Source organism: Castor canadensis, chromosome 15 (assembly GCF_047511655.1).
Source record: "Castor canadensis chromosome 15, mCasCan1.hap1v2, whole genome shotgun sequence".
Taxonomy (NCBI): Eukaryota; Metazoa; Chordata; class Mammalia; order Rodentia; family Castoridae; genus Castor; species Castor canadensis.
The window spans coordinates 11,038,298-11,064,582 of NC_133400.1; the positions used below are offsets into that span (position 1 = coordinate 11,038,298).

At 37.0% G+C, this 26,285-nt stretch overlaps 1 protein-coding gene across 1 annotated transcript in view; it reads right to left on the bottom strand.

Annotated features, from left to right (window-relative positions):
- Cntnap4 (contactin associated protein family member 4) overlaps positions 1-17,687 on the bottom strand; it is a 248,895-nt gene extending 231,208 nt beyond the window's left edge. Inside the window, exon 1 of the mRNA XM_074055620.1 lies at positions 17,215-17,687. Coding sequence (XP_073911721.1) covers positions 17,215-17,299 — 85 coding nt within the window. The 5' untranslated portion in view covers positions 17,300-17,687. The remainder of the gene's footprint in view (positions 1-17,214) is intronic.
- Positions 17,688-26,285: the final 8,598 nt, after the last annotated feature.

The window sequence follows — 26,285 nt, forward strand, 5'->3', positions numbered from 1 at the left end:
TCCTCATGCCTGTCCTTCTGATCTACCTGTGGTACATTCAAATGTCCCATGTTTTGTGGACTTCATTTTTATTGGAAGGTGCTCCTTTTTCTCCCCTTCTGGCTTTCCTGTTTATCCTCCAAGAAATAGCTTTCACTGGTCCCACTGCTTACACCTGATGCTATGCCTATGGCCTCCCCAAACACTTTGTATTCCCTTTCTCCTCACGCTTCTCATGTGGGGTTGTGTCTGCAGAACCAGGGAGTGGCAAAGCCAAGCTTGGAGCTCAGGATGAGTTAGTCCCACACACACTGAGTACAGTGCTGTAATCACAATGGCACATTGTAAGTACCCTGAACAACCAATACATTATGTTCTAAAGGAAAACAAAGCCTTAGACATAAAATATGATCACAAAAGTATTCTGTATCTCGGAGTCAAAATTCTAGTCTCAGTTGTGATCAAGAAGTTGCTGGTGCTTAAGACATTTGCGATAATGGGCACCACACAGCGGAGGGTTACTAAATATTTGTTGAATAACATAAGCAGAGTAAGGTGAAACCCCAAGAAGTCTGAGAATTTACAAGTGGTAGGAATGCTTTAATAGACTGAATGAACAATAGCCCAACCTTGTGAAAAGTAATTGCATGAAAGCAAACACATCCAAGGTGTGTAAAAAATATTCCACTTACAACATACTTACCTAGTTTTTCTTTCTTACTTAGGTATAATTCTCTGAATCATCAGAACCAAGTAAAAAATAAGCAGAGTCCCAAAGCACACAATTACTGGATTCACTTAACATGGAAGGGATTCAACGAGTGTGATTCCTGTGGATAATTTTCAAACTACTCATATTTAAGTGAAAAATATAAAAACTCATCCAATCTTCTCCAGGGATGGGTACAGCGGGAGGGGTAGGCACAAGGCAAGGAGAATGAGGGTGTATATGGTGGATGTGTCTTGTATCCACATATGAAAATAGAAAAATGAAACCGGTTGAAATTATTCTAAGAAGTGGGGGAGGGGGAAGAAGGAGAATGATGGAGTGAGTAAATTCAACTAAGATACATTTTAAACACATGTGAACATCACAATGTATCCCCCTGTACAAATATTATATGCTAACACATATAATATTTAATCATAAATAAGGAAAAATATAAAAATGAAAATTTAAAAACAAAAAGACTCATGTAATATCAACTCTTGTGATATTACTGTAATTTATTGACATTTTTAAGGAAATAAGAAGAAATGTATGTTGTCAAATAAACCAGAATGCTATCACACAGGAACCTGCATCAAGCGGTGGTGTTACTATGCTCTGCCTTCAATTGGAATCACCGTAAAGCATAGTTTTCATCTTCTCCATTTGGTTTTGGGTCTCTGAATGGCAGGGTTTGGGACACATTTATGATGTTACTGTGCTACCTTGACTAGAATAAGAAATTCATATGTGGCTGTTACAAAGGTTGAGTGGATGGATGTGTAGTTTTCTGATTTGCCCCATTCCCTGTCCAAAATTCCTCTTGCAGTATTTATTTTTCTGTATAACACACCAGAAGTTCACAGAGCAAATAAGAAGAAACCCTAAATTGGCAGCTGGATGGACAGGAATTAACTCTATTTGTATCTCTCAATTTTAAGAAGGATGGGTAATTTAGAAAATGACTTCAGAACACATACACAGAAAAGTTGAACACAACTCTTCATTCAAGCCACTCCACTAAAAATGCTGCAGTCAGTTCTGGGCATTAATTGTGTCCTCCAATTAAAAAAAAAGAAAACAGGGCACACAAAAAATATGTGATTAAATACTAATTTTCAACACCATCCCATTAGTTCTAAGCAAATAGCTATAAAACTGTGAGTGGATACTTTGTAAAGAAATGCCCTAAGTACAGAGTCACAAGAGTCCACTTAAAAATTTACTATATAAATTATGAAGAGATTCATTTTAGAACAAATTAATTAATGCCCTGCATAATCACCTCCCCTTATTTTTTTTTACTTATGTAATAAGGATACAAGTAAAAAAAATAGGTAGAAAACAGCTCATGTTATTAAAGAAAATATTATTAAAATGGTAATCTCATTGCTTTGTTTGATAAAGCAAATACTTAAAGGTGTGGTGTATTGCTTGTGAGTAGTAAAAAAAAAAAGCGATGTTAATAGCCTCAGGCACAACTATAAAGAGAGCTGGGTTAGATGCATAATGGGTCAACAGTCAAAGAAAATGTGGAACAAAATGCCCTGGAAATCTGTAAGACTTTTCTTCTTTAGAAAGGGGTCAGAATTAATGAGAAACACCACTCAAAGACCTATTAGCATCACACAGAATCATATCTGCCTTTCAGGAGCCTGGCTTAAGTAGTATTGGTACTGGTTTAGCAATAGAAACAGAGTTCTCATTCAAAATTGTAAACCCAACATGTTTTCTTTTTCATTTTGATGTTCCCCACATATGTGCTGCTTTCTCTGATTAATGAGAGTAAAGCATTGAAGAACACTTGAATGTTTTCTTGAAATGCTGAAATTTTTCTCAGAAAGATGAAAAACATGATTTTTTTGAAAAAGAAATCAGAAAACTCTGAAGTACCAGAGAAAAATTGTAATCAGTACCCAGAGAGAAGTGATATGGCAGTTAGGAGAAGACACTAGGCTGATAGGTACAAGAAGAGATCTACATTGCAGTGACCCATTGGAGACCACAGGCTCCCAAGAAGGACACATGTGGGGAAGATTGGTGATGCTGCTGAGGGCAGGAGAGATGCTGTGCATAGAACTGACAAGACCAACTGATGAGTGAGGGGGTTTCCTGGAGGGTGACAGATGCATTCCTGAGATCTGTCAAGTGTGACAATCTCTACCCACCACCGCTGATTCATGTTTGAACAAATGATGCTGCTGGGAAGAGACACAGATCCCTCTTTAAGTGCTATAAATTCTTGAGCAGGAAGGGGGAAAGGTGGAAGGAGACAGCTGTGGCTTTAAATTTCTCCTTCCAAAAGAAACCTGGATATTTTTGCAAGATAAATTGAGACAATGACATTGAACAGTTCATGACATTGACATTTGTAAATGGCTTAAGATACTGTGATATTAGAGAATTACAAGAGTCCTAAGGGAGCCGTGTACTACTAGAAGCAGATACTGGTAGACTGAGATTTCAAAAATAAATCAAGGAACCACCAACTGACTCAAAATAGAAGAAGGCTTAAATAAGAACATTTCCATTTGATGAGAGACTATGAACCCTTAAAAAGACAAATACAAAGACTCTTTAGCCACAAGAGAAATGCGTTGGAAAGGACAGAAAACATATATACAAGAAAAGACAGGGAAGGGACAGATGCTGGGGTAAGATGGAGAGAAATAATGTCTGGCAAACATCTGTCCCACTTCCCCCCACTTGGAGGGAATCAGGCAAATGTAAACTTAGACAAATTGTAAATCGACTTCTAAAAAGTTATTAGGATGATCATTGTTGATTTGCCTTACTTATGTTTCTTTGTTTGGGACTTGGCATACATGTATCTCAGAGAGAAGGTGAAAAAGATGGGTACTCTGATATTTATAGCATAGGAAGCAGGGAAATGCCAGAGAAAACAAACTGCACAATCAACTTTGTTGGAGGGGCTATAAGAAACACACAGAGCAAATCACACCCCAACTGCAGCTCAGTCACATAAAGGAGAAAGGAATTTGAAGGGGATAAAATAACACATGTGTCAATGTCTATGGGAATGGTGGTAATAAATAAAGAGATGATTTTAACAAAGAGCAGTAAATTATCAACCTATGAATCTCTAAGACTGTTGGAAGGATTATTTGAAATAGAAAAATGTGCTCAAAGGAAATGACTTGCTTTAAGGATATAAAACTGTGTGGAATGACAGAAAGGCATTTTGGGGGATCATTGAGATACACATCTCTAAAAGATATCAGAAACACTTGGGTAGAGGCAGCTAAAGAGCCCTGGGAAGAGAGAAAAGGAAAGAGGAAGGGAAGGGACAGGGCAGTGGTGTACCCAAGGCAATCAGCTAATGGATGAGCACCTCCTGGCGATCTCAGCAGTGCCCCTGGGGAGGGGGAGTCAACTGAGGGTGACTTTTCCCAACTGTTACACTTCAACCTGTAAGTGATACATCTGCTATTGAACTTCAAATTTTTCTCCTCAATACCAAGAGAAAAGTTACTTCATGTAAGTCATCCCAACAATCAGGATGTCCCCAGAAATCACATGTTGAAGCCTACTCCCCTGTGTGCTATGTGGTTGTATTTAGAGAGAAAATCTTAACAGAGGTAACTACAGTTAAGTGATGACCTAAGGGTGGGACCATCTAGATAAGAAGAGAAAGAGGTATCATCTCTCTCTCTCTCTTTCTCTCTCTCTCTCTCTCTGTCTCTCCCTCTCCCTTCCTTCTTCAAACTTATCCTTATGGTACCTTGATTGACCCCCAAATGAATGCCTGACATTTAATTTTCACTAGTAACAAAGAGTTCATTGTTAAATTACAAGTGACAGAGCCCTTAGAAGAAAATGGAAGCATCATTTTAGTGTGCTGTTTGTTTTGGGCAGTGTTTGGGTTCAAATTCAGGGCCTTGTGCTTGCTAGGTAGGCTCTCTACCACTTGAGCCACATCACCAGCCCTTTTTTCTTTATTTATGTTTGGATAGAATTTGACATTTTTGTTCCAAGCCAGCCTTAGATCTCCATTCTCCTACCTCTGTCACCTCCGTAGCTCTGTGCCACTACTCTTGACACTCATCTTAGAATTTATCATGCCGCAGAAATACAAACGCTATAGTTTTTTCCCATTTATATGCAAAAGTTAAAATGTTGATCTCATAGAAGTAGAGAAAAGATTAGTGGTTACCAGAGCCTAGGCTGAGAACGGGGAGGGGAGCTAGACAGAGAATAGTAAATGGATAAAGGAGTACAGTTGGATAAGAGGAATAACTTACAAAGTCCTATACCACAGTGGGATATCTGTGATTGATGACTGAATATTTCAAAATTGCCAGTAGTGAGGATTTTTTAATGTTCCCAGCACTAGGAAATGGTAAATGTTTGAAGTGATGGATATGCCAAATACCCAAATGTCATGCTGTCCGCCATAAATATGTGTAATTATTACATGTCAATTTAATATAATATATATTTTTAATTTATCATACCAAAGGCAGAACCCTGAGAACGGCACACATGGGTTCTAAGAATACTCAGGGGAGGTGATTTTGAAAGTTCATGGGGAAGATGGATGTGTTCATGCCATTTCAAAGAACAATGAGTTTGGAATCACCGGAAGTGGATCACGTCAGCCCTACTCTTCCTTACTCAGGAGCTTTAGAAACACCTGCTAAGTTTCTTAGGTTGTAAAAGAGTCCCAGTAACTCCTGTCTCACAGGCCTGGGTGAGATGGAAATGCAAAACCACACATTCACCACCTTAAAGTCCACAGGGCCCAATGCGAAAAGAATATCTGTCATTATTAACAATAGCATACGTCAACATGTGTGGAAAGCTAGGAACTATAATTCTGGCAATAAAAATCACAAATGTGTACTACAAGGAGGAAGAAACGTGAGCGGAATCTGAAAAGGAGCAGTGGGATTTTACAAGAAAATCATAAAAAAAAGAGCATTGTGCAATTAAAAGAGGGAAATAAAATTCAGATCTCATTAGTGCTGGTAAAAAAAATTGCTCAAGGCAATGAAAAGAAACATCTTGTGTGTGTGTGTAGACAAAATAAGAATGGGGAAGCTGCCGGTACATACTCAATGAAGTTAAAGAAAAAAATAGAGAAGGAATTTTTTTTTTCCTGCCCTCTGTAAAGGAGAAAGGTTTTCAAATCAGAAAATGTAAAATAAAGGTCAATACAGAGCTCAAACTCAAGGTGGATGAAGGAGTTGAAAATGTCTTCCCAGAATGTGTAGAATACTTTTTGTACCACTTCCCAATTACAAGACATGACTGCGAGCTGCTATCAAGATGGAGAGACACCAAGACAGCCTGGAAGGGGGAAGGGCCTGTTTTGCCTTTATTGTATGCTCCTAGTATAGTTTTTGTTTGCCTGTCCTTTGAGAGTCCTCAGTCCAAAATGATCTAATCTAGCAGGCTATCAAATTATATTTGCTATAAATAAAAAGGGGAGGGGGGAAGGAAAGAGAGAATGAGTGAGAAATAATAAGAATAGGTCAGCCAAAGGAATATGCCTGCTAACAGACTATGACAGAGTAGAATGAAGTACTCAACCCAACAAAATGAAAAGTAATACAGGAAAATATGAAGTCAAAGTTTTAAGAGGTTAGCAAAAATGAATGCTGAGTGCTCTGCTGGACAAAAATGACTTGTTTAATGGTTAAAATAGCAATGCTTTTCCAATTAACCTGTTCATCTCCTCTAATGCTGGTGTCTCGACTGGGAAACAAAATACAAACCACCCTTGGATGCATTTTTTCCATATTTACTGAAAATCCCCTTTTTTCCAGGTACTGTGCTCTGTGGTACAGATACAAAAGTGATTAAAATAACACCTTTGTTCACCAAAGAGTTTACAGTTTGGTAAAGAAGAATTTTTTAAAAATCAGTTGGGTTTTTATATATGGGTTTTTGTTTTTTTTGTAACTGTGGTTTGAAATCAGGGCCTCATAATTGCTAGGCAGGTGCTCTACTGCTTGAGCCACACCCGCAGGCTTTTTTGCTTTAGTTATTTTTCCTATAGGGTCTCTTATTTACGGCCAGCAACCTGGTCTAAGATCCTCATATTTATGCTTCCAAGTGTGGCTGGGATAACAGGTGCACACCACCACACCCACCCATTTATTGGTTGAGATGGAGTATTGCAAACTTTTTGCCTGGGCTGCCCTCAAATCTCAGTCTACCTGCTCTCTGCCTCCCAAGTAGGTAGAATTACACACTTGAGCCACCATGCCCACTTTTGATGTTCTATGATCTGTGATCAGGCGGGAATAGGTGAGCACTTGAGGTGTGATGAGATTTCTGATAGGAAATGAAGACAGGTGGGGGATGTGCTCAGGAAAGATTCCATGGAGAAAGGAACCGAGGCTGGCTTTAGGTTTTCCAGGAGGGTTTGGAGGAGATGACTGAGGGTAATCCTGGCAAAGATCACAATAGAAGCAAAGGCCAAGAGACAAAACCTAGAGCATAGCAAGAGCACCAGGATTTGCAGGGAGAAAAAGCAGTGAAGACAGACCAAACAGAAAAACTGGCAAGAAAAGGAGGACATGGATCTGTTATGCTGATAAGCATGAACGTAACATTGAAAACATCTAACAATGAAATACAGCTGCAAGGCAAGACTAGCTGTTTAAAAAAACAAAAACCTTAACATTGATTAAATATATCAATGCATTATGTCAGGCTTACCAAAAAAATACACTAATAGGTGTAGTATTCTAAAATATTGCATGATAAGGAGTGGAGGGACGGGAACCACAGGAAGCAATGGGAAAGGAAGACGGGACAGATGCCATGCCAGCCATATCAGCCAAATCAACCCTGGCAATCGCTAATGTGACAGATGTCACAGCCAGATCACCCTCACATCCAGGAAAATGAAAGGGGAAAATGATCACGGGAGGCTCAATTTTGCTAACTCAGACAAACAGAGAGCTTCCTGGCATCTCCTCCTGAGATGCTTCAGTGATTAATGATACTACATACACTGTCTTCAGGCCAATCTATTTTAGGTTGCTATTACACACACATATGTGTATATATATATATATTTTTTTTTTTTAAAGCCATTCCATCGGCAAGCATATAATAAGGCTTCCAAAAAATGAATGTGGTCATTTACAAAGGAGGGCCAGCACAAAAGTGAATTTAATATCAGTTTTACATATCAAGCATAGCAAATTATAGTCAACATCATTTTACTTTTAGTACCTGAAACCTTAGGTCATATTTTTATTAGCCTACTTTTTCCACTCCTTTAATAGATACTGTATTTGATTAGGAAATGTTTTTGTTTGTCACGTTCCATTTTTGTGATAAAGAATGCTATGAGTTTAAGAAACGAAATCTTCAGTGTTTGCTCTCTGCTTTCTTAAATGTATTCTAGGTCATTCCCCCAAATTGGCCCCAGTTTTTGTTTGTTTTAAAGAAGGTTACGCAGCTTAAGAGGTAGCATTACGATGTTTTAGAGGTGCATGAAGCTTTCTTAATGGGACTGTAACACAGTCTACATACTAGAACAACGGTTCAAACGAGCAGGGACATCACGCCCACTGTGGAACAAAGGCACCTAATTGAGCAGCTTTGTAACACTGCACAGAATTCCCTTACCACCAATTTAGATACAATTGCTTTTATTTTAGTAATGTTCTTTTAATTAAGCCCTAAACATCTGAAACATGGCAAATGTAAATATGTATTATAAATCCTTAATTATGAGGATCACTAAGCATTCATGCAGCTTTCTGCCTTGGAGATAGATTTTTTTTTGTTTAAAATTAGCCAAAATTGAGAGATAAAAGTGAATGATGTGAAAAATGTTAAACTTTGTGTATAAAACCCTTCTCTTGGTAACAGTATCACTCCTGTTACTGCACTGTCTTGGAGAGTTAAATTATGTCTCTGTTTGCCTAGTGGTTTCTAAGCCAGGATCCCCTCCTATTTTCTGCCTTCATTGCCATGCTGACAAAAAGACAAAGACTGGTCCTCAGGGACTGACATGAAGCCAACTCAAAAAGTTAGGGATCCTGTAGTCTTCCCACAGGTCCTAGAAAAGAAAGAACTTCAAGATTGCAAAGGGGCAATATTGTTTCTTCATGTTGAGATGAATTTAAAATAGATCCCCCAAAGACATCTTGTTAATTTTTAATTCTACATACTATCCTGTTTTATGTCTAGGGATTCATTTTTTACTTTTTTAATTATAGAAATTAAAGTGTACATATTTCTGGAGCACCATAGGATGTTTCAAGGCACATATACACTGTGCAATCTTCATATCAGGGTAAGCATCTCTATCTCTACACTCTGTTTTGAAACCATAGTGGAGGTGATTCTAATACAGAAAGCACACAGGAAAGAGCCTATATTCTAACACTGCTCACCTCAACGTGCACCACCAGGGGCAGTGTTTCTCATTTCCCTGCCAGTATAGCACAACCTTCAATTTCCAAATATCTTCCAATGTATGTGTACACACACAGTGATAAGTTTATATCAGCAACTCAATTTCCTTAATGACTATTTTCAATTTAGTTCCTTCCCTTTTTCTTGGTCATCTGCTGACCAACAGATATTAAAAGACAACAAAGTCTTGAAGATTATATACATGCAATCATTTAGAGCACAACTATTAGCTTAGAAATCTAACGTTCTCAACTTTTCTAAGAAATCCTTCTATTGATCCAGAAGGTGATTGGCTTATATTGACAGGAAATTGTGAGGCTGTCTGTTGTGGGCCAAAAGAAACAAATGTCTGTTCAAGGTCACCCAGGCAACTACCAACTCCAGGGCTTCTGACCAATTCCTAGGGCAGTTTATCAGTGTCCTTCTTCAAAAAAGGGCATTTAAAAAAATCTTTGTAGGTGATAACTGCAGAGGAAGTCAAGTAATGAAATTAGATGTTATAATTTGTGTAAAAGTTATGAATAAATGTAATTTAGCAAGGCAAGTGAATTTATATATTTACATACTGCTTAAAGCTAATATCAAACTATGACCCCATTTTTAAGTGCCATAACCACCAGGGAGAGGAAAATGGTTACAGAAACAAGTATATCTTTTCTGATTTAAAAGTACATAATACTTTATTCTAGAACCTGGCTAAGAAGTGAGAGGTACTTAATTTTTAAAAAGTAATTAGTGCTATAGTTATGCTATGTATCATACTATTTTCTTTTGTGATTTAAAAAACCCAGACATAAACTTCATCACCACTCTATTAAATACTTATGGCATTAGAATTTTTATAGTTACTAATTTTGAACTCCTTAAAATGTCAAATGCTCGCAGGCTTCACTCACTTTTCCCGATTATTACATTGGAATGACTCATTAACTGTAACATAAACAGGCTCATCTTCACCTCCTGTTATGCTATTTCCCCACTTTTATCACCAGAGTACTATTTTTCCTTGAACCATGATGAAAATTCAGTGCAAGGGTGATGGGGAGGGGGCAGCTCATCATACACATTTCCCCTCCCAACTAGCAAGCACTAATGGTAATTTGTAATGGGTTTTACATGGACATTCTGCTATCACTACACAGACCATAGTTTTGGGTACCATGTATGTAGATGTCTTAGCAAACAACATTTTCACAAAAACCATATCCTTCAAAAGTCAAGTGGAAAACACAAAGTACTTCTACTTGTACAGTGATGTATCAGATCTGGTCTTCACAGAGCCACCAGGCCCATGCATGCCTAATTAAAGCACACAGCCAGACAGCTACAGCCTTAGAAGTTACTGAAGAAATTTGAATGTTGAAATCCAACATCAAAGATCGCCCCCCAAAAAAAATCAAGAAGGCAGTACAATGACATCTTTCTTATTTAGAAATGAAATTTACTGTAACTTAGAACTATGGATAAACTATTATTTCTCAAGAAATTTTAAACTTAAAAAAAAACTTCAAAGCTTTCAAAGGACAATGTTCAGCTTAAAGGTAAATCCTTTCTTTTCATAATATTCCATTAATTGGGGAGTTTGTTTTTCCTTTAAGCGAGATTTTCAAAATGCTGACAACATAGCTTGGTAGTGGAGTATGTTTGCCTAGCATCTGTAAGGCCCTGGGTTCAATTCCCCAGCACCACAAAACAAAACAAAAAAATTCTGGTAACAATGACAAGCTGTCCTAAAACTCCATAATTTTTCTCTATCTGTGTATAGTTTGGGGGACAGTTAGTTCTCTTTCTGAGATTTTTTTCTTTTTAAAATGAGCAAAATCCAACTAGACCTTAGCATTTGATGCTACAATTCAGACATGTGTTTTAATATTTGTTTGTTAAAGGGTATTTGTAGAAGTTTCTAGATGAAATACCCATTAAGACAATCATGCACATATTCTTAGTTCACTCTACCACCACCAACACCACCACCAATACAACTGATTCTGCCTCACGAATATGGTTAATTTATGAAACAATTCCTACTTGAAGCACATTTTCAGGGATTAGTCAACCCTTCTATTATACTAGTTAACTTAAAAAATAGCAACAATTTTAGATAAACAAATTGGGTCAAAAGGGGATGAATTCATGCATAAATGCCACAATGTACCCCTACCCAGCACAACGATAAAGGAAAAATGAATAAATAAATAAAATTAATAGTGAATTGCAAAAAAAAAAGTCACCTGAAACATCACTAAATATGTTTTTTGAATTAGTAAAAATGGGGGAAAAATAAATAAAGATTACAAGCAATCAGTGAAACACTAAGCCATTGAAAAAACTCAGATCAAAGTCTGCATTAATATTTTACCAGAAATATTCAGCTCTCAATATGAATACATAAAGCTGGACTTCATGTAACAATATTGGATTTTTAAATTATTATTCTTACTACTGTTTTCAAGAGCTGGACCATTCTATAAACTTTCTGGCAGGGAGAAGGAAAAGAACAGATTTTTAAAAGAAAAATGAATGATTTCCTAGGTAATCTGGGGCTATTTAGCAATCTAAATGTCAAATGATTTATTAGTTGACAATACTGAGAGCCCAATATTGATTAATCTGAGATAAGAGATTTGAACTCTAAATATAATGTCAAATTGAGAAAAATAAAAATTTGTAAAACTAGACTGATATTCTAATGCAAAAACAAATTCAAAACTATGCAACACCAATGTTATCATCCCCAACTGCCACTCACAGTGGATGGTCCCATGAATCACGTCACAACCATACTGATACCAGAGTAACTCACATTTCAGCAAGTTCCATGAGGCCATCCCAGGTTTCCTTTGATTTGGAAATTGGTCCTTTGATGACACTTAGAAATTTTCATTCAGAATGGAGCCATCAAAAACAGTATTTTGAAAAATAAACTTTAACAAATGCCTATTTGCTTTTAAAAAATGCTACAATGTAATTTCAATGAAGATTATTTTTTAAAGAATAGAGTACTCCATCATATTTGAACTTCCTTTTTTTAAGAGCTGTAAATAGTGTAATTAAAATGAGGCCAGCAATCAGTTCTTGGAAATCAAAAGTAAATACAATTCCAAATGAGCAAGATATTTACATACAAATTAATTGTACTGACATGAGTAGGTTAAAAAGCATTTGCTTAATTATTGTGAATTCTCAGTGGGTTGTGCTTAAATAAAAATCTATTTTTCAATTTGTTCTAGAAAGCTTGCCAATTTCAGAATTTTTAGGAAGTCATCGCTTTAAAAGTCATAGAAGTGAGAACACTCTTCAAACTAGAACATTTCTGTCACATAATTAATTTGATTCAAAATGCAAATTTCTGATTCATATGGAATGGAATATTTTGCACTCATGAAAATGTAAAGTTATCAACAAAATTTTCACTCTAAATATCTAAGATGCAATTACTTATGCACCTCATTAAATGCCATATACTAGTAGGATTACTTGAGATTTACCACATCTCCTCAGGAACCACAACTGCTGAACCTTTACAAATAAATAATTAAAAATACATAATGTGCACTCATTGAAATAAGAGTTTGAATAATTAAATCATTAAGAAGAAGCATGAGGAAAATACTAACTTTCAGGTTTCTTCCACTATAACTCCTGGCAATAACAGCATTACCTTCAATAGCACGACTCTGTAGGGTGTGTTTGTGTGCCCAATAATTAATTTTAAATTTTACCATAGTGGTATAATTTATACACTATCTTTTTCTCATAGTTGTGTTATACTGTATATTATTTAAGTCAGAGGTCAGTGAACTTTTTCTATAAAGGACCAGATCATAATGAGTATCATGTAAGGTACTTATATAACAAGGGAAACAATTTTAACAAAATCTTATTGATAAATATCAAAATACAAAAATGATATTTGAGCAAAAAGTTTGCTCCTGAAGTTCTACAAATAATATGGGTGACTGAAATGTGAATTTCACATAATTATTTTGTGTCATGGAGAATTCTCCTAATAATTTCCTTCAGCTAAAAATATAAAAATATTCCCACTTCATACACCTACACAAACAAGCAAGAGGCCAGATTTGGCTCATAGGCCATACTTATGGACCTCCAACATAAATGTTACATTTTTGCAGTTAACATTACACAATTCTATTCATGTGTTTTCACTGAAGAAGTAAGTCAATTTAATCTTGATACACGGGTTTTCTCTAATGGAAATTATGTATGTGTGATATAAACTCCAAAACTAATTTCAGAAGACAATAATACTGTTTATTAAGTATCAAGGATCATGTGAAAGTCATGTTTGATCCCCCTGTTAACTTGTAAGTTATGTTATCCCAAAGTTAGCCTGCCTTTATCATATCAGCAAGGTGGATGCATCAAGTGAGAATGTGCCCAATGGATGAAAATATATCAACATTGCTATCAGAAAAGTGAGTCAAAATGCATGTTGATACTCATATCCAAGAGTCAGCCACTCTTGTTTTGAATCATCCAATTATATTCTGTCAGTAATTTACTATTGTATTCTAATTATTTTTTGCTAGAGAAGTAAATTCTGGAAGGAGAATGAAAAGGAAGAAGCTTCTAGAAAGAAATACAAGACTAAGTTTTAACAATTTAAGGTTCTATGAAGGAGGTGAATTCAAGTACGATATAGTTGATACATTGTAAGAACTTTTGTAAATCCCACAATATACCCACACCCAGCACAACCAAAAATAAAAATTAAGATTCTATTCAGTTGCATTTGGGTTGCATCTAAGAGTCCTCAAGAGTGACATTCATCTATTACTGATTTTATCAACTTCTTTGGTGCTTCCTGCAGGAAAGAAATCAGATATATCCTTTATTTCAATTAGAAGTGAGAAGCTAATTTCTAATTAAGACATTGGTAAGCTCCTTGGTGGGTCTTAATTATTCTGCAAGTAAGGCTCAGTGTATCCTCCATCACATGACTTACAAGAGTAAAACAAAAGCAAAACTCTTATAGCCTTACAACGTACGCCTGCTCTTCTTTTGTAGTGAGTTGACCACTCCCTTGACAACATCTTAATAATCAGAGACTGTGGATTCTTAAAAGCAAGCACAAAATGAAGAGCTGTCTTCCCTTTCTAGTGTATGTCTCTCAGTAGGAAGTGAAGAAACCTGCAAGAACTAGTGTAGTTTCTCAAAGATCTGTTGCTAAACTTTCATGAAACAGAAGATTATAATATAATATGATAACATAATATAACATAACATAATATAATGTAATATAACATAATAATATAATATAATATAAACAAACTCATCTTGACCAGAGCAAAGAGAAAAATCTTGGGCTAGTTCACTGTTTTTGAACTGTCAGATGGAGTATCGGAGGCAAGAGGGTGGCCCATTCAATGTGTTCCATCTTTAGATATATGAGAACTGATCAGACCCCCAAAAGTGCACAAGCACATGGGGCCAGTGGTGTGTGGGTATTTGTTACATATGCACACACAGGCACCTATGTGTGTGTGGATTTACTCAGAATATTTCTAATATAAAGTTTTCTGTGTGATTAATTGGATCCATTAATGTTCAAATTAAAGGGTACCTAATCCCAGGTTTACAAAACTCCCCCCATGAAAACGTTCACATTGGTAGCCATTGGCTGACTTAGAAGATGACAGATTTCCTCCTTGTGTATCAGCTGTAAATAAAGAGAAAGGTCTTCGTGTTCACCCTAGAGACAGGCCTTTAATTTCCTTTATCTATATTCAGTTCTCCCTGACTTTAATATCGGTATTCAACATTGACTCACTTTTTATTAATATACTGTCTTGTGCAGAGGAATTGTTGTAGTTGTTATAATACTTTAAAATGTTTATACTGGCTGATGGTTGCTTATCCTTTTGCTAACTTCCAAACTTGAACATAAACATATATACTTGTTCTCCCAAAAGGGATAAAACATATGATATACTCTCTACCATGATCTGGCAACAAGTGGACCTTGATTCTTCCGCAAAGCAAATACTTCCTAAATACTGGGGAGCAAAATATAAATTGGAATGGAAGGTTTTCTTTCCTATCTACAGCTGCAAATCATCGCCAAACTATTAACAAGAAATCACTAGATGTAACTTTAATCACATGAAGTCATTTAATCACATTTTAACAGTTGAAGAATAGCAAAATCTCAACAGATATGTCAACCAAGAACCCCAACTTTAATATTGACATGTTCCTGATAATCTAAAATTCTATAGGTTCTCTAAGTTCACTCAATGCTTAGAAGAATCTTAAACAACTCCCTGTAGAAATCAAGGCTGAAAGAATACAGCACCAGGATTGAAATTTGAAGTGTCAGTGGGAGGCCAAGGAAGAGTCAAGCAGACATGAATATATCCTCAAGTCTCAGCAGCTCACCTTCCTTTAGTTAGAAGATACATTACAAAAGAAAGCTATTTAATGTGGGTCTGCTTGTTGCACTTTTCACTGGACTTCAAAAAACAAACACAATCACCTCACAACCCAGTTAATCATATGCGCACATTGCAAGCCAACTCCAGGCAGCATATTGGAAAGACGTGCTGTGTTAGACCAGAGGAAGCGGCTTTCCTTAAGGGAAGGAGGCTGTGGTGATACACTTTACATTGTAACAGTGACCTCTAGTGCTTCCTTTTTGTTTGAACTTCAGCAGCTGGAAGATGAATTACTTATGCCTTTTCTACAAAACTTCATTTGTGTGTGGATATCCGTGTGGTTGTTACTGTCATTTGTTTGCTTGCTTGTTAGCTGCAATGTTTGTCAAAGGTTACCACTGCAGGATTCCAAAAATTCAAGTAGGTGAAATTATGCAAATATTGTTGACTTATGGGACCACCATACACCCAATTTAAAATGGAATTGAAAACACAGAGCAGCACCTGGCGTGGAGTTCTCTCCCTACAGTGATAGATGTATCATGACATTAAATAAACTCCCACAAATGGAAACACAAAATCAAGGTGGCCACACGGTGGGAACGGACATTTGGCTTGTGACGGTGAGTTCAAAATGCTCTTCCCACAGGAGATCGCTTTAGGCTAGTCAAATGAGGTGCCATGACAAATGTCTGAGTGCTGGCTTCGGTCCCCTGAACCTAAATCTGGCAATACAGCAGCAATATAGATGAAGGCCCGAACAGACCTCCTAGCCTTTTCTTAAAGAGCAAATGAGCTTTTCCCTTTAAAATCCAGGAAAGAAATAAAAAGTTTAATTTGCCCAGCTTGTTTATCATCCTTGTGGAGGGGGCAAATTCTCCCACTTAGAGAATATAAACCAAATATAACTTATAAAACTTTTTCTATCTCTAATGACAAGTGGATGAAGGGAGTCTGCCAAGTTATTTTGGAGGGTATTTGAATTAGAAATAAGATTGTAACAAATGTTCCCTGAATCAATGAGTTCAGAGTCAAAATATTCAATCACAAATCTATGTAGTCAAAATTTCAACCAGTAAAGAATATTACTTTTAAATAAATCACCTGGATGTTTTCCCTGTAAGCCAAAGGTAGAAGTCGGCCCCTCTTATGGGAGTGTTCTAAGTCCTTCTTTGAGCTATGAGGACACAGCTCTTAATGCTGAGGTTGCCTCTACCAGGTCTGCCTGCCTGTGAAGTCTGCAGTACATTTCAGTTATTAGCCTGCATCATGTTAAAGATGCAGCCAGCTACTACTCTGCCAAATCGCAAACTTAGAAATCTAAGCTAATACAGCAAAGTCTGCCGGTTGTTTCCTGTTTAGACAGAATTCCAATAAAATTCAGTAATCCTAAGGAAAAAAAGAAATGAAGACATTCACAGGCTATTTCCTGGTTAAGATGCTAATTTAATGTTCTGCTAGAACTTGAACATTCTCAATGAATATTCAAAGACAAGAGAGTAAGATTCTGCTCATACACAAAAAGAAAGATAACACTTTGCATATTTTGACCAGACCAAGAGGAAAGACAAGTGTAAACCCAGTCATATTTGCAAAAATCTGAAGTGCTGCTTCATTTATAGCAATACGCCCTGCAAAAATTCCAATTGTAAGTAATCATCATAAAAACAGCAGAATCAAAGTTTTGCAGGGTGCCCCCATACACACCCCCAGCTGTATACTTACAGGAATTCCCAGCTTCTACTCTGTTCCAATTTTGAGTAGATAACAGAAGTAGCATCTTGAGGACAGCTCTGGTAACAGACCCCATGTTTACAATTACTGACTGAGCTCCCCTGAAGGAAAGATCTGTGTGATGCTCCCAGCGCTGAAGTCCTGTTCTCAGTCCCTCTCCCAGCTCAAACTGGGTCTTCAGTATCTCTAGGTAGCGCTCTCTCTCGCTCTCGCTCTCTCTCTCTCTCTCTCTCCCCTCCCTCTCTTCTTCTTCCCTCCTCCCTCCTCTCTTTCTCTCTCTCTCACTCACTCACACACACATATAGCCCTGACTCCTCACTGAAAACACTCAGCATCTCTAACGAGCATCCACACTGCCGAGGCCACGCCCACTCCTCCCAGCAGCGGTCCCCGAAATTGCCAGCAGCATCCCTGGTCCACACAGAGCAGCCCTGCTCGCAGCTCAGCGGCGCTGCGGGCGATGAAAGCTGGACCCGAAGGCGCGGCCTCCTGCTCGCGGGCCTCCTCGGGCTCCCTCCCCTCCAGTCTCTTCTCCAATAATCCTTAACCCTTTTTTCCCTGCTGGTGGTAGGGGTGGGGAAAGAGGCAAGGTGGTGGGGCCTGAGGTCTTGCTTTTGGCAGAGGCAGGCAACATACTAACAATTCCTGAGTAACCAAGTGTATCCAGGTAAAACCGTGCTGTTTCAAAACAAAAAGCATGAAGGAAGACAGAAGTAACTAGGCAGCATTGGTAAATTGTAGCTAAAGCTGTTCTGGAGGAAGAGACTCGCTGTTGTTTTTCTGTATCTATAAAAACTATTCTCTTCTACTCTGGTGCCAGGGTTTTATTATGGAAATTTTCACATGGGAACAGACATTCCTGCTTGGCAGATATTTAAAATCATCTAGCAATAGTCTTCAAGAAATTAACATTTCTTATTTTAGTTAGTGCGTCAGGAGTATAAATCCACAAACGAAGTGCTGTGGATAGATTTATTTGGATGAATGCAGCATGCTGTGAAAACGCAGCAGCATTCTACAATCATATTCTTTAACAGCAGTTCTCCAAAGGCCCCAAATGGAAAATGATGGAACACCAAAGAAAGGGAACCCCTCCTACACACACACACACACACACACACACTCACACATACTCACAGCACTAAAAAACATAAAAAACATAAAGAAGCAATTCGAATGGCTTAAAGAGAGAAGAGTAAAGCTGCATTCAGATGATCAATAAGTAGCAACAACTTACTCTTGTAGTAGCTAGTTTATGGATACTGTTTCTTGAACAGAACATCAAAGAACATAAATAATAATTAAGAACACACCATAAGGAGCATATTGTATAGTGTCAGAGGGAATGAACAATCTCTTTAAAATAAATGTCGAGATATTTTACTGGTAATTTCTAGATTTTATAAAAATGCAAGTCTGGAGTTCTCAGCACCTCTGCATGACTACAAACTGGAAGAAGCATCAACCTTGAGCACCGGAAACCTTGCTGGGAAAGAATGAAAGGGCACCAGGGTGGGAGGACTGACAGAAGCACCCATAAAAACTAAGTCTATTTGCTTAGCTCTTGCTTGCAGAGTGGATGTTTTTGCATTCTTTTTTATATTTTTGCTTTTCCTATTTTACAGATGAAAAAACAAGAACAGGGAATTTAAGTGACCTAAAGTGGTCACAGAGCTGGTAAGTAGAGTGTAGAAGGCTGAACGTGTGTGTCCTCTGACTCCAGTTTTACCAATCTCTTTGACTTGTTATCCTAAGATCAGACTTTATCTCTGGGAAAAGAAAGGGATTGCTTGAGTGTTTACTAGACCTAAATTCCTGCTGTTGATATTTCAATCATAATGTTGAGCAGAGGCAGATAGAAATTGAAATTTTATGTCACTTGATTATTGAGAGGATTAAATTTTATTGAACACCTACTTTATGGCACCTCCTATCTAATTAAATTATTATAGCAATCCCTAGAGGAAAATGTCATTGTGGCTACTGAACAGAGACTAGACCACAGTGGAGGTGAGCAGTGTGTCCAGAATAGGAAAGGAAGCTGGCCTTGACACTCTGGTCTCTGAGGCTCTCAAACTGTTACTTTCAATAGCTCAGTGCTGAGGAGCAGGCTCTCGGGGATTTCCAGATGAAAAATGTTATCTTTCTATTAAAACTATTAATTGTTTCCATTTTTAAAAAGGGGATTTCTTTAAGGGCCCTGCAGTTTGAATTCAAGACTTTGCACTTACTAAGCCAGCACTCTATCATTTGAGCCATAACTCCAATTCCTTTTTGCTTTAGTTTTTAGGTAGGGTCTTGTCCTTTTGCTCAGGCCAAGTTCAATCCTCCTACCCCTGCCTCCTGAATAGCTGGGATTAGAGACCTACACCTCATGCTCTACCTTGTATTTTTTAAAGATCAGTGCATATGTCAAAAAAAAAAAAACAATTGACCATGATTGACCATGTTAAGACAACAAAAGCTTAGGACAAAGCATAAATTTTTATAATGGCTATTAAGTTTGGATTTTCTATGTTATGGGCTATGGTAAGAAAATGACTTGAAAGCTGGTGCTGACTAAAAGACCCAAGCAAAACCTATTCCTGCCCTTAGGTCACAGAACAGGAGAGAGCTGCATTGACCAGTGAAAGAATGGAGACAGCTTTGACCTGTTAACCAGAGACGTAGGCATGAATGCAGCGCCCTCTGTTGTTCTAAGTAGGTAACTCAGTGACCCTGGTCTTTGGTTTCCTTATTTTGAAAAACAAGAGAATAATAAGCAGAGTCATTGTGATATAATGTGTGACAATCTATTGAGGACCTCCCACTTAGTGGGTACCTATACTGGGGAGTGGTTTAAGCAGACACTGTCAGTATCTAATGCAGTAACCTTAAAATGACAGAGGTCAATTTGAGAAGGTGACCGGGAAGTAGTGAAGAGGTCAGGTAAAGATGAATCAATTCGGGTTGTAACACACTTGTACATGGAAGCAATGCTAGGAATCTCTCTGTACAGCTCTCTTTATCTCAACTAGCAAAAATGCTATGTCTTTCTTATTATTGCTTATGTCTTCTCTTCAACAAAATTGGAGAAAAGAGCAGAACAGGTTCTGCCTGAAAGTGTGGGGAGGAAATGAGGGGGTAGGGGGCAGGGGAGAGAAATGGCCCAAACAATGTACACACATATGAATAAATGAATAAAGAGAAAAAAATAAAAGAAATGCTAATTATATGAAATCTATAAAAAAAAAAGCAGACACTGTCAAAGCTGGCAGCTCCTGCTGTGTCCACTCTTCACCACCACCCACCAGCAGCAGCTTGCTGACCCTTATTCCTCAGTTTCCTCACATGAGCACCCAGGTTAGCACAGTATCACCCCACGACTGGGACGGTGACTGTAAAATAAGCATTTCCAGGAAGCACAGTGTTGCTGTTGTAATCGGCGCCTCACATCTAACCACACAGATGAGAACTCTGGCAAGTCAGGAATTATGGCTTGCCAGTAGTTCAGGACCCATTGGTGGCAGAGAAAGTGTTGGTCACCAAGACCTACAAACTTGGATTCCATCTCTCCATCCCCACCAGGATGGTGTTTAATGTTTGAAAAATGAGAGGGAAAGTCAGAAAGGGTAAGTGACCTAATTTTGCACGGTTTTGTTCTACTGATTCAGACTCCTTGAGACTTGTACTTGTCTAGAATTTCATTTATGGTTATATTTCCACCAGTGAAGAAAAAAACAACTACTGAGGCCTAGGGCTTGGCAAATAAATACTGTAGATCCAAACTAATTAAGAAAGTATTGTCAGATCAAGATTTTGGAATTTATACAGACATTCAATAACCTCTTGGTACAACTGGTCAGGGAACTGTATGTGGTATATGGAAGATTCTAGACTAGGTTAGAAAGGCCATCAGGTCACAGTGACACAATGTCACACCAAAAGATGAAAAGAAGAACACACAGCTCCTTTGTCTCCCTGATACAGCCAACATTTTAACTACATTTCTATTATAACATCTTTTCATTTCAAGCCCGAGTAATCATTTTATGACTTTTCCACAAAGTTTGATTTATATTTCTGTCCCCAAAATGAAACTGATCTTTTAGGTGGCTTGTTTTATCTTTGTGCCTTTGTGTTGTGGTAAAAAATATACAACATTAAGCTTACCATCTTAATCATTTTTGAAGTATAATTGTACACTTCAAGTATACAATTATATTTTGAGGTGTAATTTTAAAGTTCAGTTGTGTTAAATATATTCACATTGTTGTGAAACAGATCTTCAATGTTTTCACCTTGCAAAGCTAAAATTCTGTGCTCATTAAACACTAACACCCTTCCCCCTGAACCAGTCTTCAGTAACTACTTTTTTAATCTCCATTCCTGTTTTGATTACTTTATATGAGGGATACCATACAGGATTTAGGCTTTTGTGACAGGATTACTTCATTTAGCATTATCTCCTCAAAGTTCATCTATATTGGAGCATGTGACAGATTTCCTTCTTTCTTAAGGTCATATAATATTCCATTGTGTGTACATACTGCATTTTCTTTATTCATTCTTGTATCACTGGACATTTGAAATGCTTCCATCTCTTGGCTACTGTAATAATGCCACATCAAAGTCAAATATGCAAATATCTCTTCAAAATCCTGCCTTCAACTTTTTTTTGTTTTTTCTAAATACCCAGATGTAGATATTGGTGGATCACATAGGAATTATATGTTTTATTTTTTGAAGACCTTCCATTCAGGTTTTCATAGAAGCTGGACTATTTTGTACTCCTACCAAGAGTGAACAAGCATTCCAATTTCTCTTCATTTTGCCAATACTTAACTATTTTCTGTTATTTTGATAGTGGCCACACTAATGGGCACACAGTGATATCACATGAGGGTTTATTTGCATTCTCTCATAACTAGTCATAATCTTGAGCTCTTTTCACATGCTCTGTGCCATCTGAATGCCTTCTTTGGAGAATAATCTATTATTGTGTACAATTTTAATTGAGTCATTTGGGGGTCTTTTGCTTGGCTTGGGAGTTGGTCCTTTTTGCTGTTGCATGAAAGAGCTCAATTCTGTGCTGCTTGCCAGCATTCAGCAATCTCTTGGGCTGTGCAGTTTGTTGATACAGAGGATGGCTCAGAGCAGTTTCCTATGGCCCCTTTTATTTGTGACACTAGCTGGAGTGTTTTCTCTTTCATTTCTAATTTTATTCATTTGAATCCTCTTTTTCCATGTTAGTCTAAATAAAAATTTATAGATTTTGTTGATTTTCTTTAAAAATCATTGACTTTTTTTTTCTCCATTTCATTTATCTCTCCTTTATCCTTCATTACTTCCTCCCTCTCCTTAACTTTTTCTGTAAGTCTAATAGCTTCCTCGCCAGTCCTCCTTACTTGTCTTCTACCTTCTTTTGTGTTTCATGGAATTGATTTTTTTTCTACTGATACGTCTTGATATCCTTCTCACTTCCCTTGTCTACATTCTATAGTATTTTTCATTGCAATTACACAAGTAATAACAATCAGTTTTTAAACTGATTACAAGTATTCAAGCACATATAAAACTCTACTCACTTACATCTTTATTCCCACCCAATTTTGAAGGTGACACAAATTACTTTTTCTATTGTGTTTTTATTCATGGATTTATAATTATTTTTTATGGCTTTTTTTATGTATTTTTTTAAAATTATTTTTGTACCTGCTTTGCAATACAACAGGATTCTGTGTATTTTTGTTGTTATTTTCTGGCGAAGTTCTTAATTTCTCCTTCATTTTTTAAGGGATGGTTTAGCAGGATATGCTATTCTTGATTGACATTTTTTATCTTTTGAAACTTTGAACATGTCATCCCTTCCCCTGCAAAGTGTCTGCTGAGGAAATGAATGTACTCATCATCAAATAGAAATTCCCTTGTGTGCAATGAGACATTTTTCTCTTGATGTTTTCCAAGATTCTTTCTTTGTCTTTGACTTTTGACAGTTTGATGATGATACGGTTTTGGTCTTGTCTCCTTAAGTAATACTGCCTGGAGTTCTTTGAGCTTCTTCAATTTGTGTGTCAACTTATCACCTCAGATGCTCAGATGTGGAAAGTTTAGGGCCTTTATATCTTTAAATAGGATCTTAGCCTCTTTATTTTCCTTCTGGAATTCCCATAACATGTATGTTGATGATGTTCCATAAGTCTTTTTTTTGGCCCTCTGCCATGATAATTTTGAATATAGTGTCTTCACTTTCACTAATTCTTTCTTCTACCTGATCAAGTGTGAAAGTCTGGCTTTGAGTACCTCTGGTGAATTTTTAAATTCAGTTTCTATATTCTTTAGCTTCAGCTCCAAAACTTGTGTTTATTTCTTCTTTGTTGTTTCTATCTTTTAAAAAAATATTCTCATGTAGTTCTTCCATGTGTTTATTTATTTTGTTTTGTTGGCTGAACTATCTTTTTTTAATTCATTGAGCATTCTTATGAAGGTTGTTTTGAGTTATTCGTGTGGTCATTCATATATTTTCATTTCTTTAGAGTTGGTTTCTAGAGATTTTATATGATTTTTTGATTGGGCCATGTTTCCATGTTTTTTGGTATGCCTTGTTGTTTTCTGTTGGGACTTTGGCATTTAAAAATCAGCCACCTCTTCCAGTCTTTATGATTCGGTTTTCTAGAGAAAGAAGTTTTGCTAGTCATCTAGGCTAGAGATTTTTCAAGACCTCATAAGCCTTTTCTAGGAATGCCCCCTTTCTGTGCTTGTGTGTGCCCTCTAATTACTTTGCCAGTTCCTACCCAGGAGATCCCCCTGGCATCTGTCTGGAGCCCTGTAGATTCTGGTACTCTAATAAGTTGATCACTTTTGTTCTCATCAGCCCTAACCTGGCCCACTATTCCTGCCAGTGCTTAGATTCAGAAAAGTCACAAACCAGTGCCTCAAGCAGCCCAAAGAATTGTCAGAATGTCTTCTTTTTCCCTGCCCAGGAAGAAGTTGAAAAACAAGTTTTCTCCTGATCACACTGCACTGTACTCAGAGAAGAGTTCTGCTCAGTGGATGCCGTGATTGTTTTCCTACCAGATTTCCATTCAGTTGGCTTCAGACTTACCTGGAATGCAAGAACCTTTAGATTGTTTTCGCCAAGGCAATTAGGCATGTATAACTGTTAAGTTGACATCTCTGTGGAACATGGAAGGTCTGACGCTTCCTAGACTGCCAGCTTGCTGATCTCACTCCTCAAAATTGCTATTTTTATAACTTAAATATAGTACAGGGAATAAAAATTTGCAAGAATCACTTCCTCAAATATATTTCTACTCCTTACAAACAATGCTTTCTAGGCTATAACTAGCAAACATTCAAAAATGGGCATTGTTGCCATTGTTGGGTTTAATTAACCTCTTATGGGGTTACTATTTTATTGAAAGTATTTATTTTTATTTTGTGTGATATTTTTAGTTACAAGACTTGTTCTGTAATACAAATGCATCCTTCAGTGGCATTTTGACATTGCCCTAGGTACTACTGTTTTTTATCTTCCAATCAACACATTACAAATAGCGTGGTGACTTTGATAATCACACATACACTGAACTTTGCAAATTTACAAATACCCAAAGCTTGAGCAGCACACTTTTTTTCTATTAACATCTCACTTGACACAATCCTTCCACAATAAAGATTTAAACAGCAAATTAAGATAAAAAAATACAGACAACATTGGATACTCTCCTTAGAAATGTAGTAATAAGGAAGGATATGCACATGTATTATGTTGTATTGCAAATTTATTTTCTTTTATTCCTTAATATTGTTTAAATATTTTTGCAATTTCCATTTGCTTAAATAAATTAGACACATATACATAGAATAATACCTATGTATATATTATGTGCATATGTACATAATTTGCATAATTCAATAATATTTAAAGGAAAAAATTTTGTATTTAATAGAAAATACAATCTTGAGATGGGAGAGAGATAAGAAAGAATAACAGATGGGATGAATATGATTAAAATACATTATATGTGCATGTAGAAAATCACAATAAAACCTCTTTGTATAAGTAATAGACACTAATACAAAAAGACAAATACTTATAAATTTAACCATCTACTCTATGACTAGAAGTTCCAAAATACAACAAAAAAAAAGGTTAGGTTTTAAATATCATTCTGATTAGAGTATTTGTGGATCTTTAATGACATTTGAAATTTATCATTTTAAATATTCTTTTAATTTTAAAAGTTTTATATTCACTGAAAAATTACAAAGAGTGCAAAAAAGTTTCCTCTGTGCAACTGTCTTAAATTAAAATGTCATTTTTTTCTTTTATAAAATCAGAGAACAGGAGGGCAGAACAGGTCTTGCCTTGGGGGGAAGTGGGTTGGTACTGGTGGGAGGGGTGAGGAGGTGGGGAAAGGGTGTGGGAGGATGAACATAGTGCAAATACTATGCACACATGAAAATAAGTGGAAAAATGAGACCTGCTGAAACTATTCCAGGAATGGGAGAAAGGGGACAACGGAGAATGGTGAAGGAAGTAAAATCAAGTATGATATATTTGATATATTGTAAGAACTTTTGTAAGTGCCACAATGCACCCCCAGCACAATAATAAAAAGAAACTTTCCTCATACCCTCACACCATGTTTCCCCTATTAGTAATACCTTACATCAGTCTGGTGCATTTGCTATGACTAATGAATCATTCACTAGGGTTCATGCTATGTACTGATGCTCTTCTTTTTGTTTTTTTGCTTTTTTGTTTTTCTGCGGTACTGGGGTTTGAACTCAGGGCCTACACCTTGAGCCACTCCATCAGCCTTTTCTTGTGATGTGCATTTTCGAGATAGGGTCTTGCAAACTATTTGCCTGGGCTGGCTTTGAATTCTGATCCTCCTGATCTCTGCCTCCTGAGTAGCTAGGATGACAGGCGTGAGCCACCAGTGCCTGGCTTCATTTTGACCTAATGTATGTTTTCTGCTCTGGGATCCCAGCCATGTTACCACATTACATTTGTTATTCATAGCTCTGAAGCATCCTCTTGGCTTCGGAAAGACAACTCCTTATGTTGTGTCTGT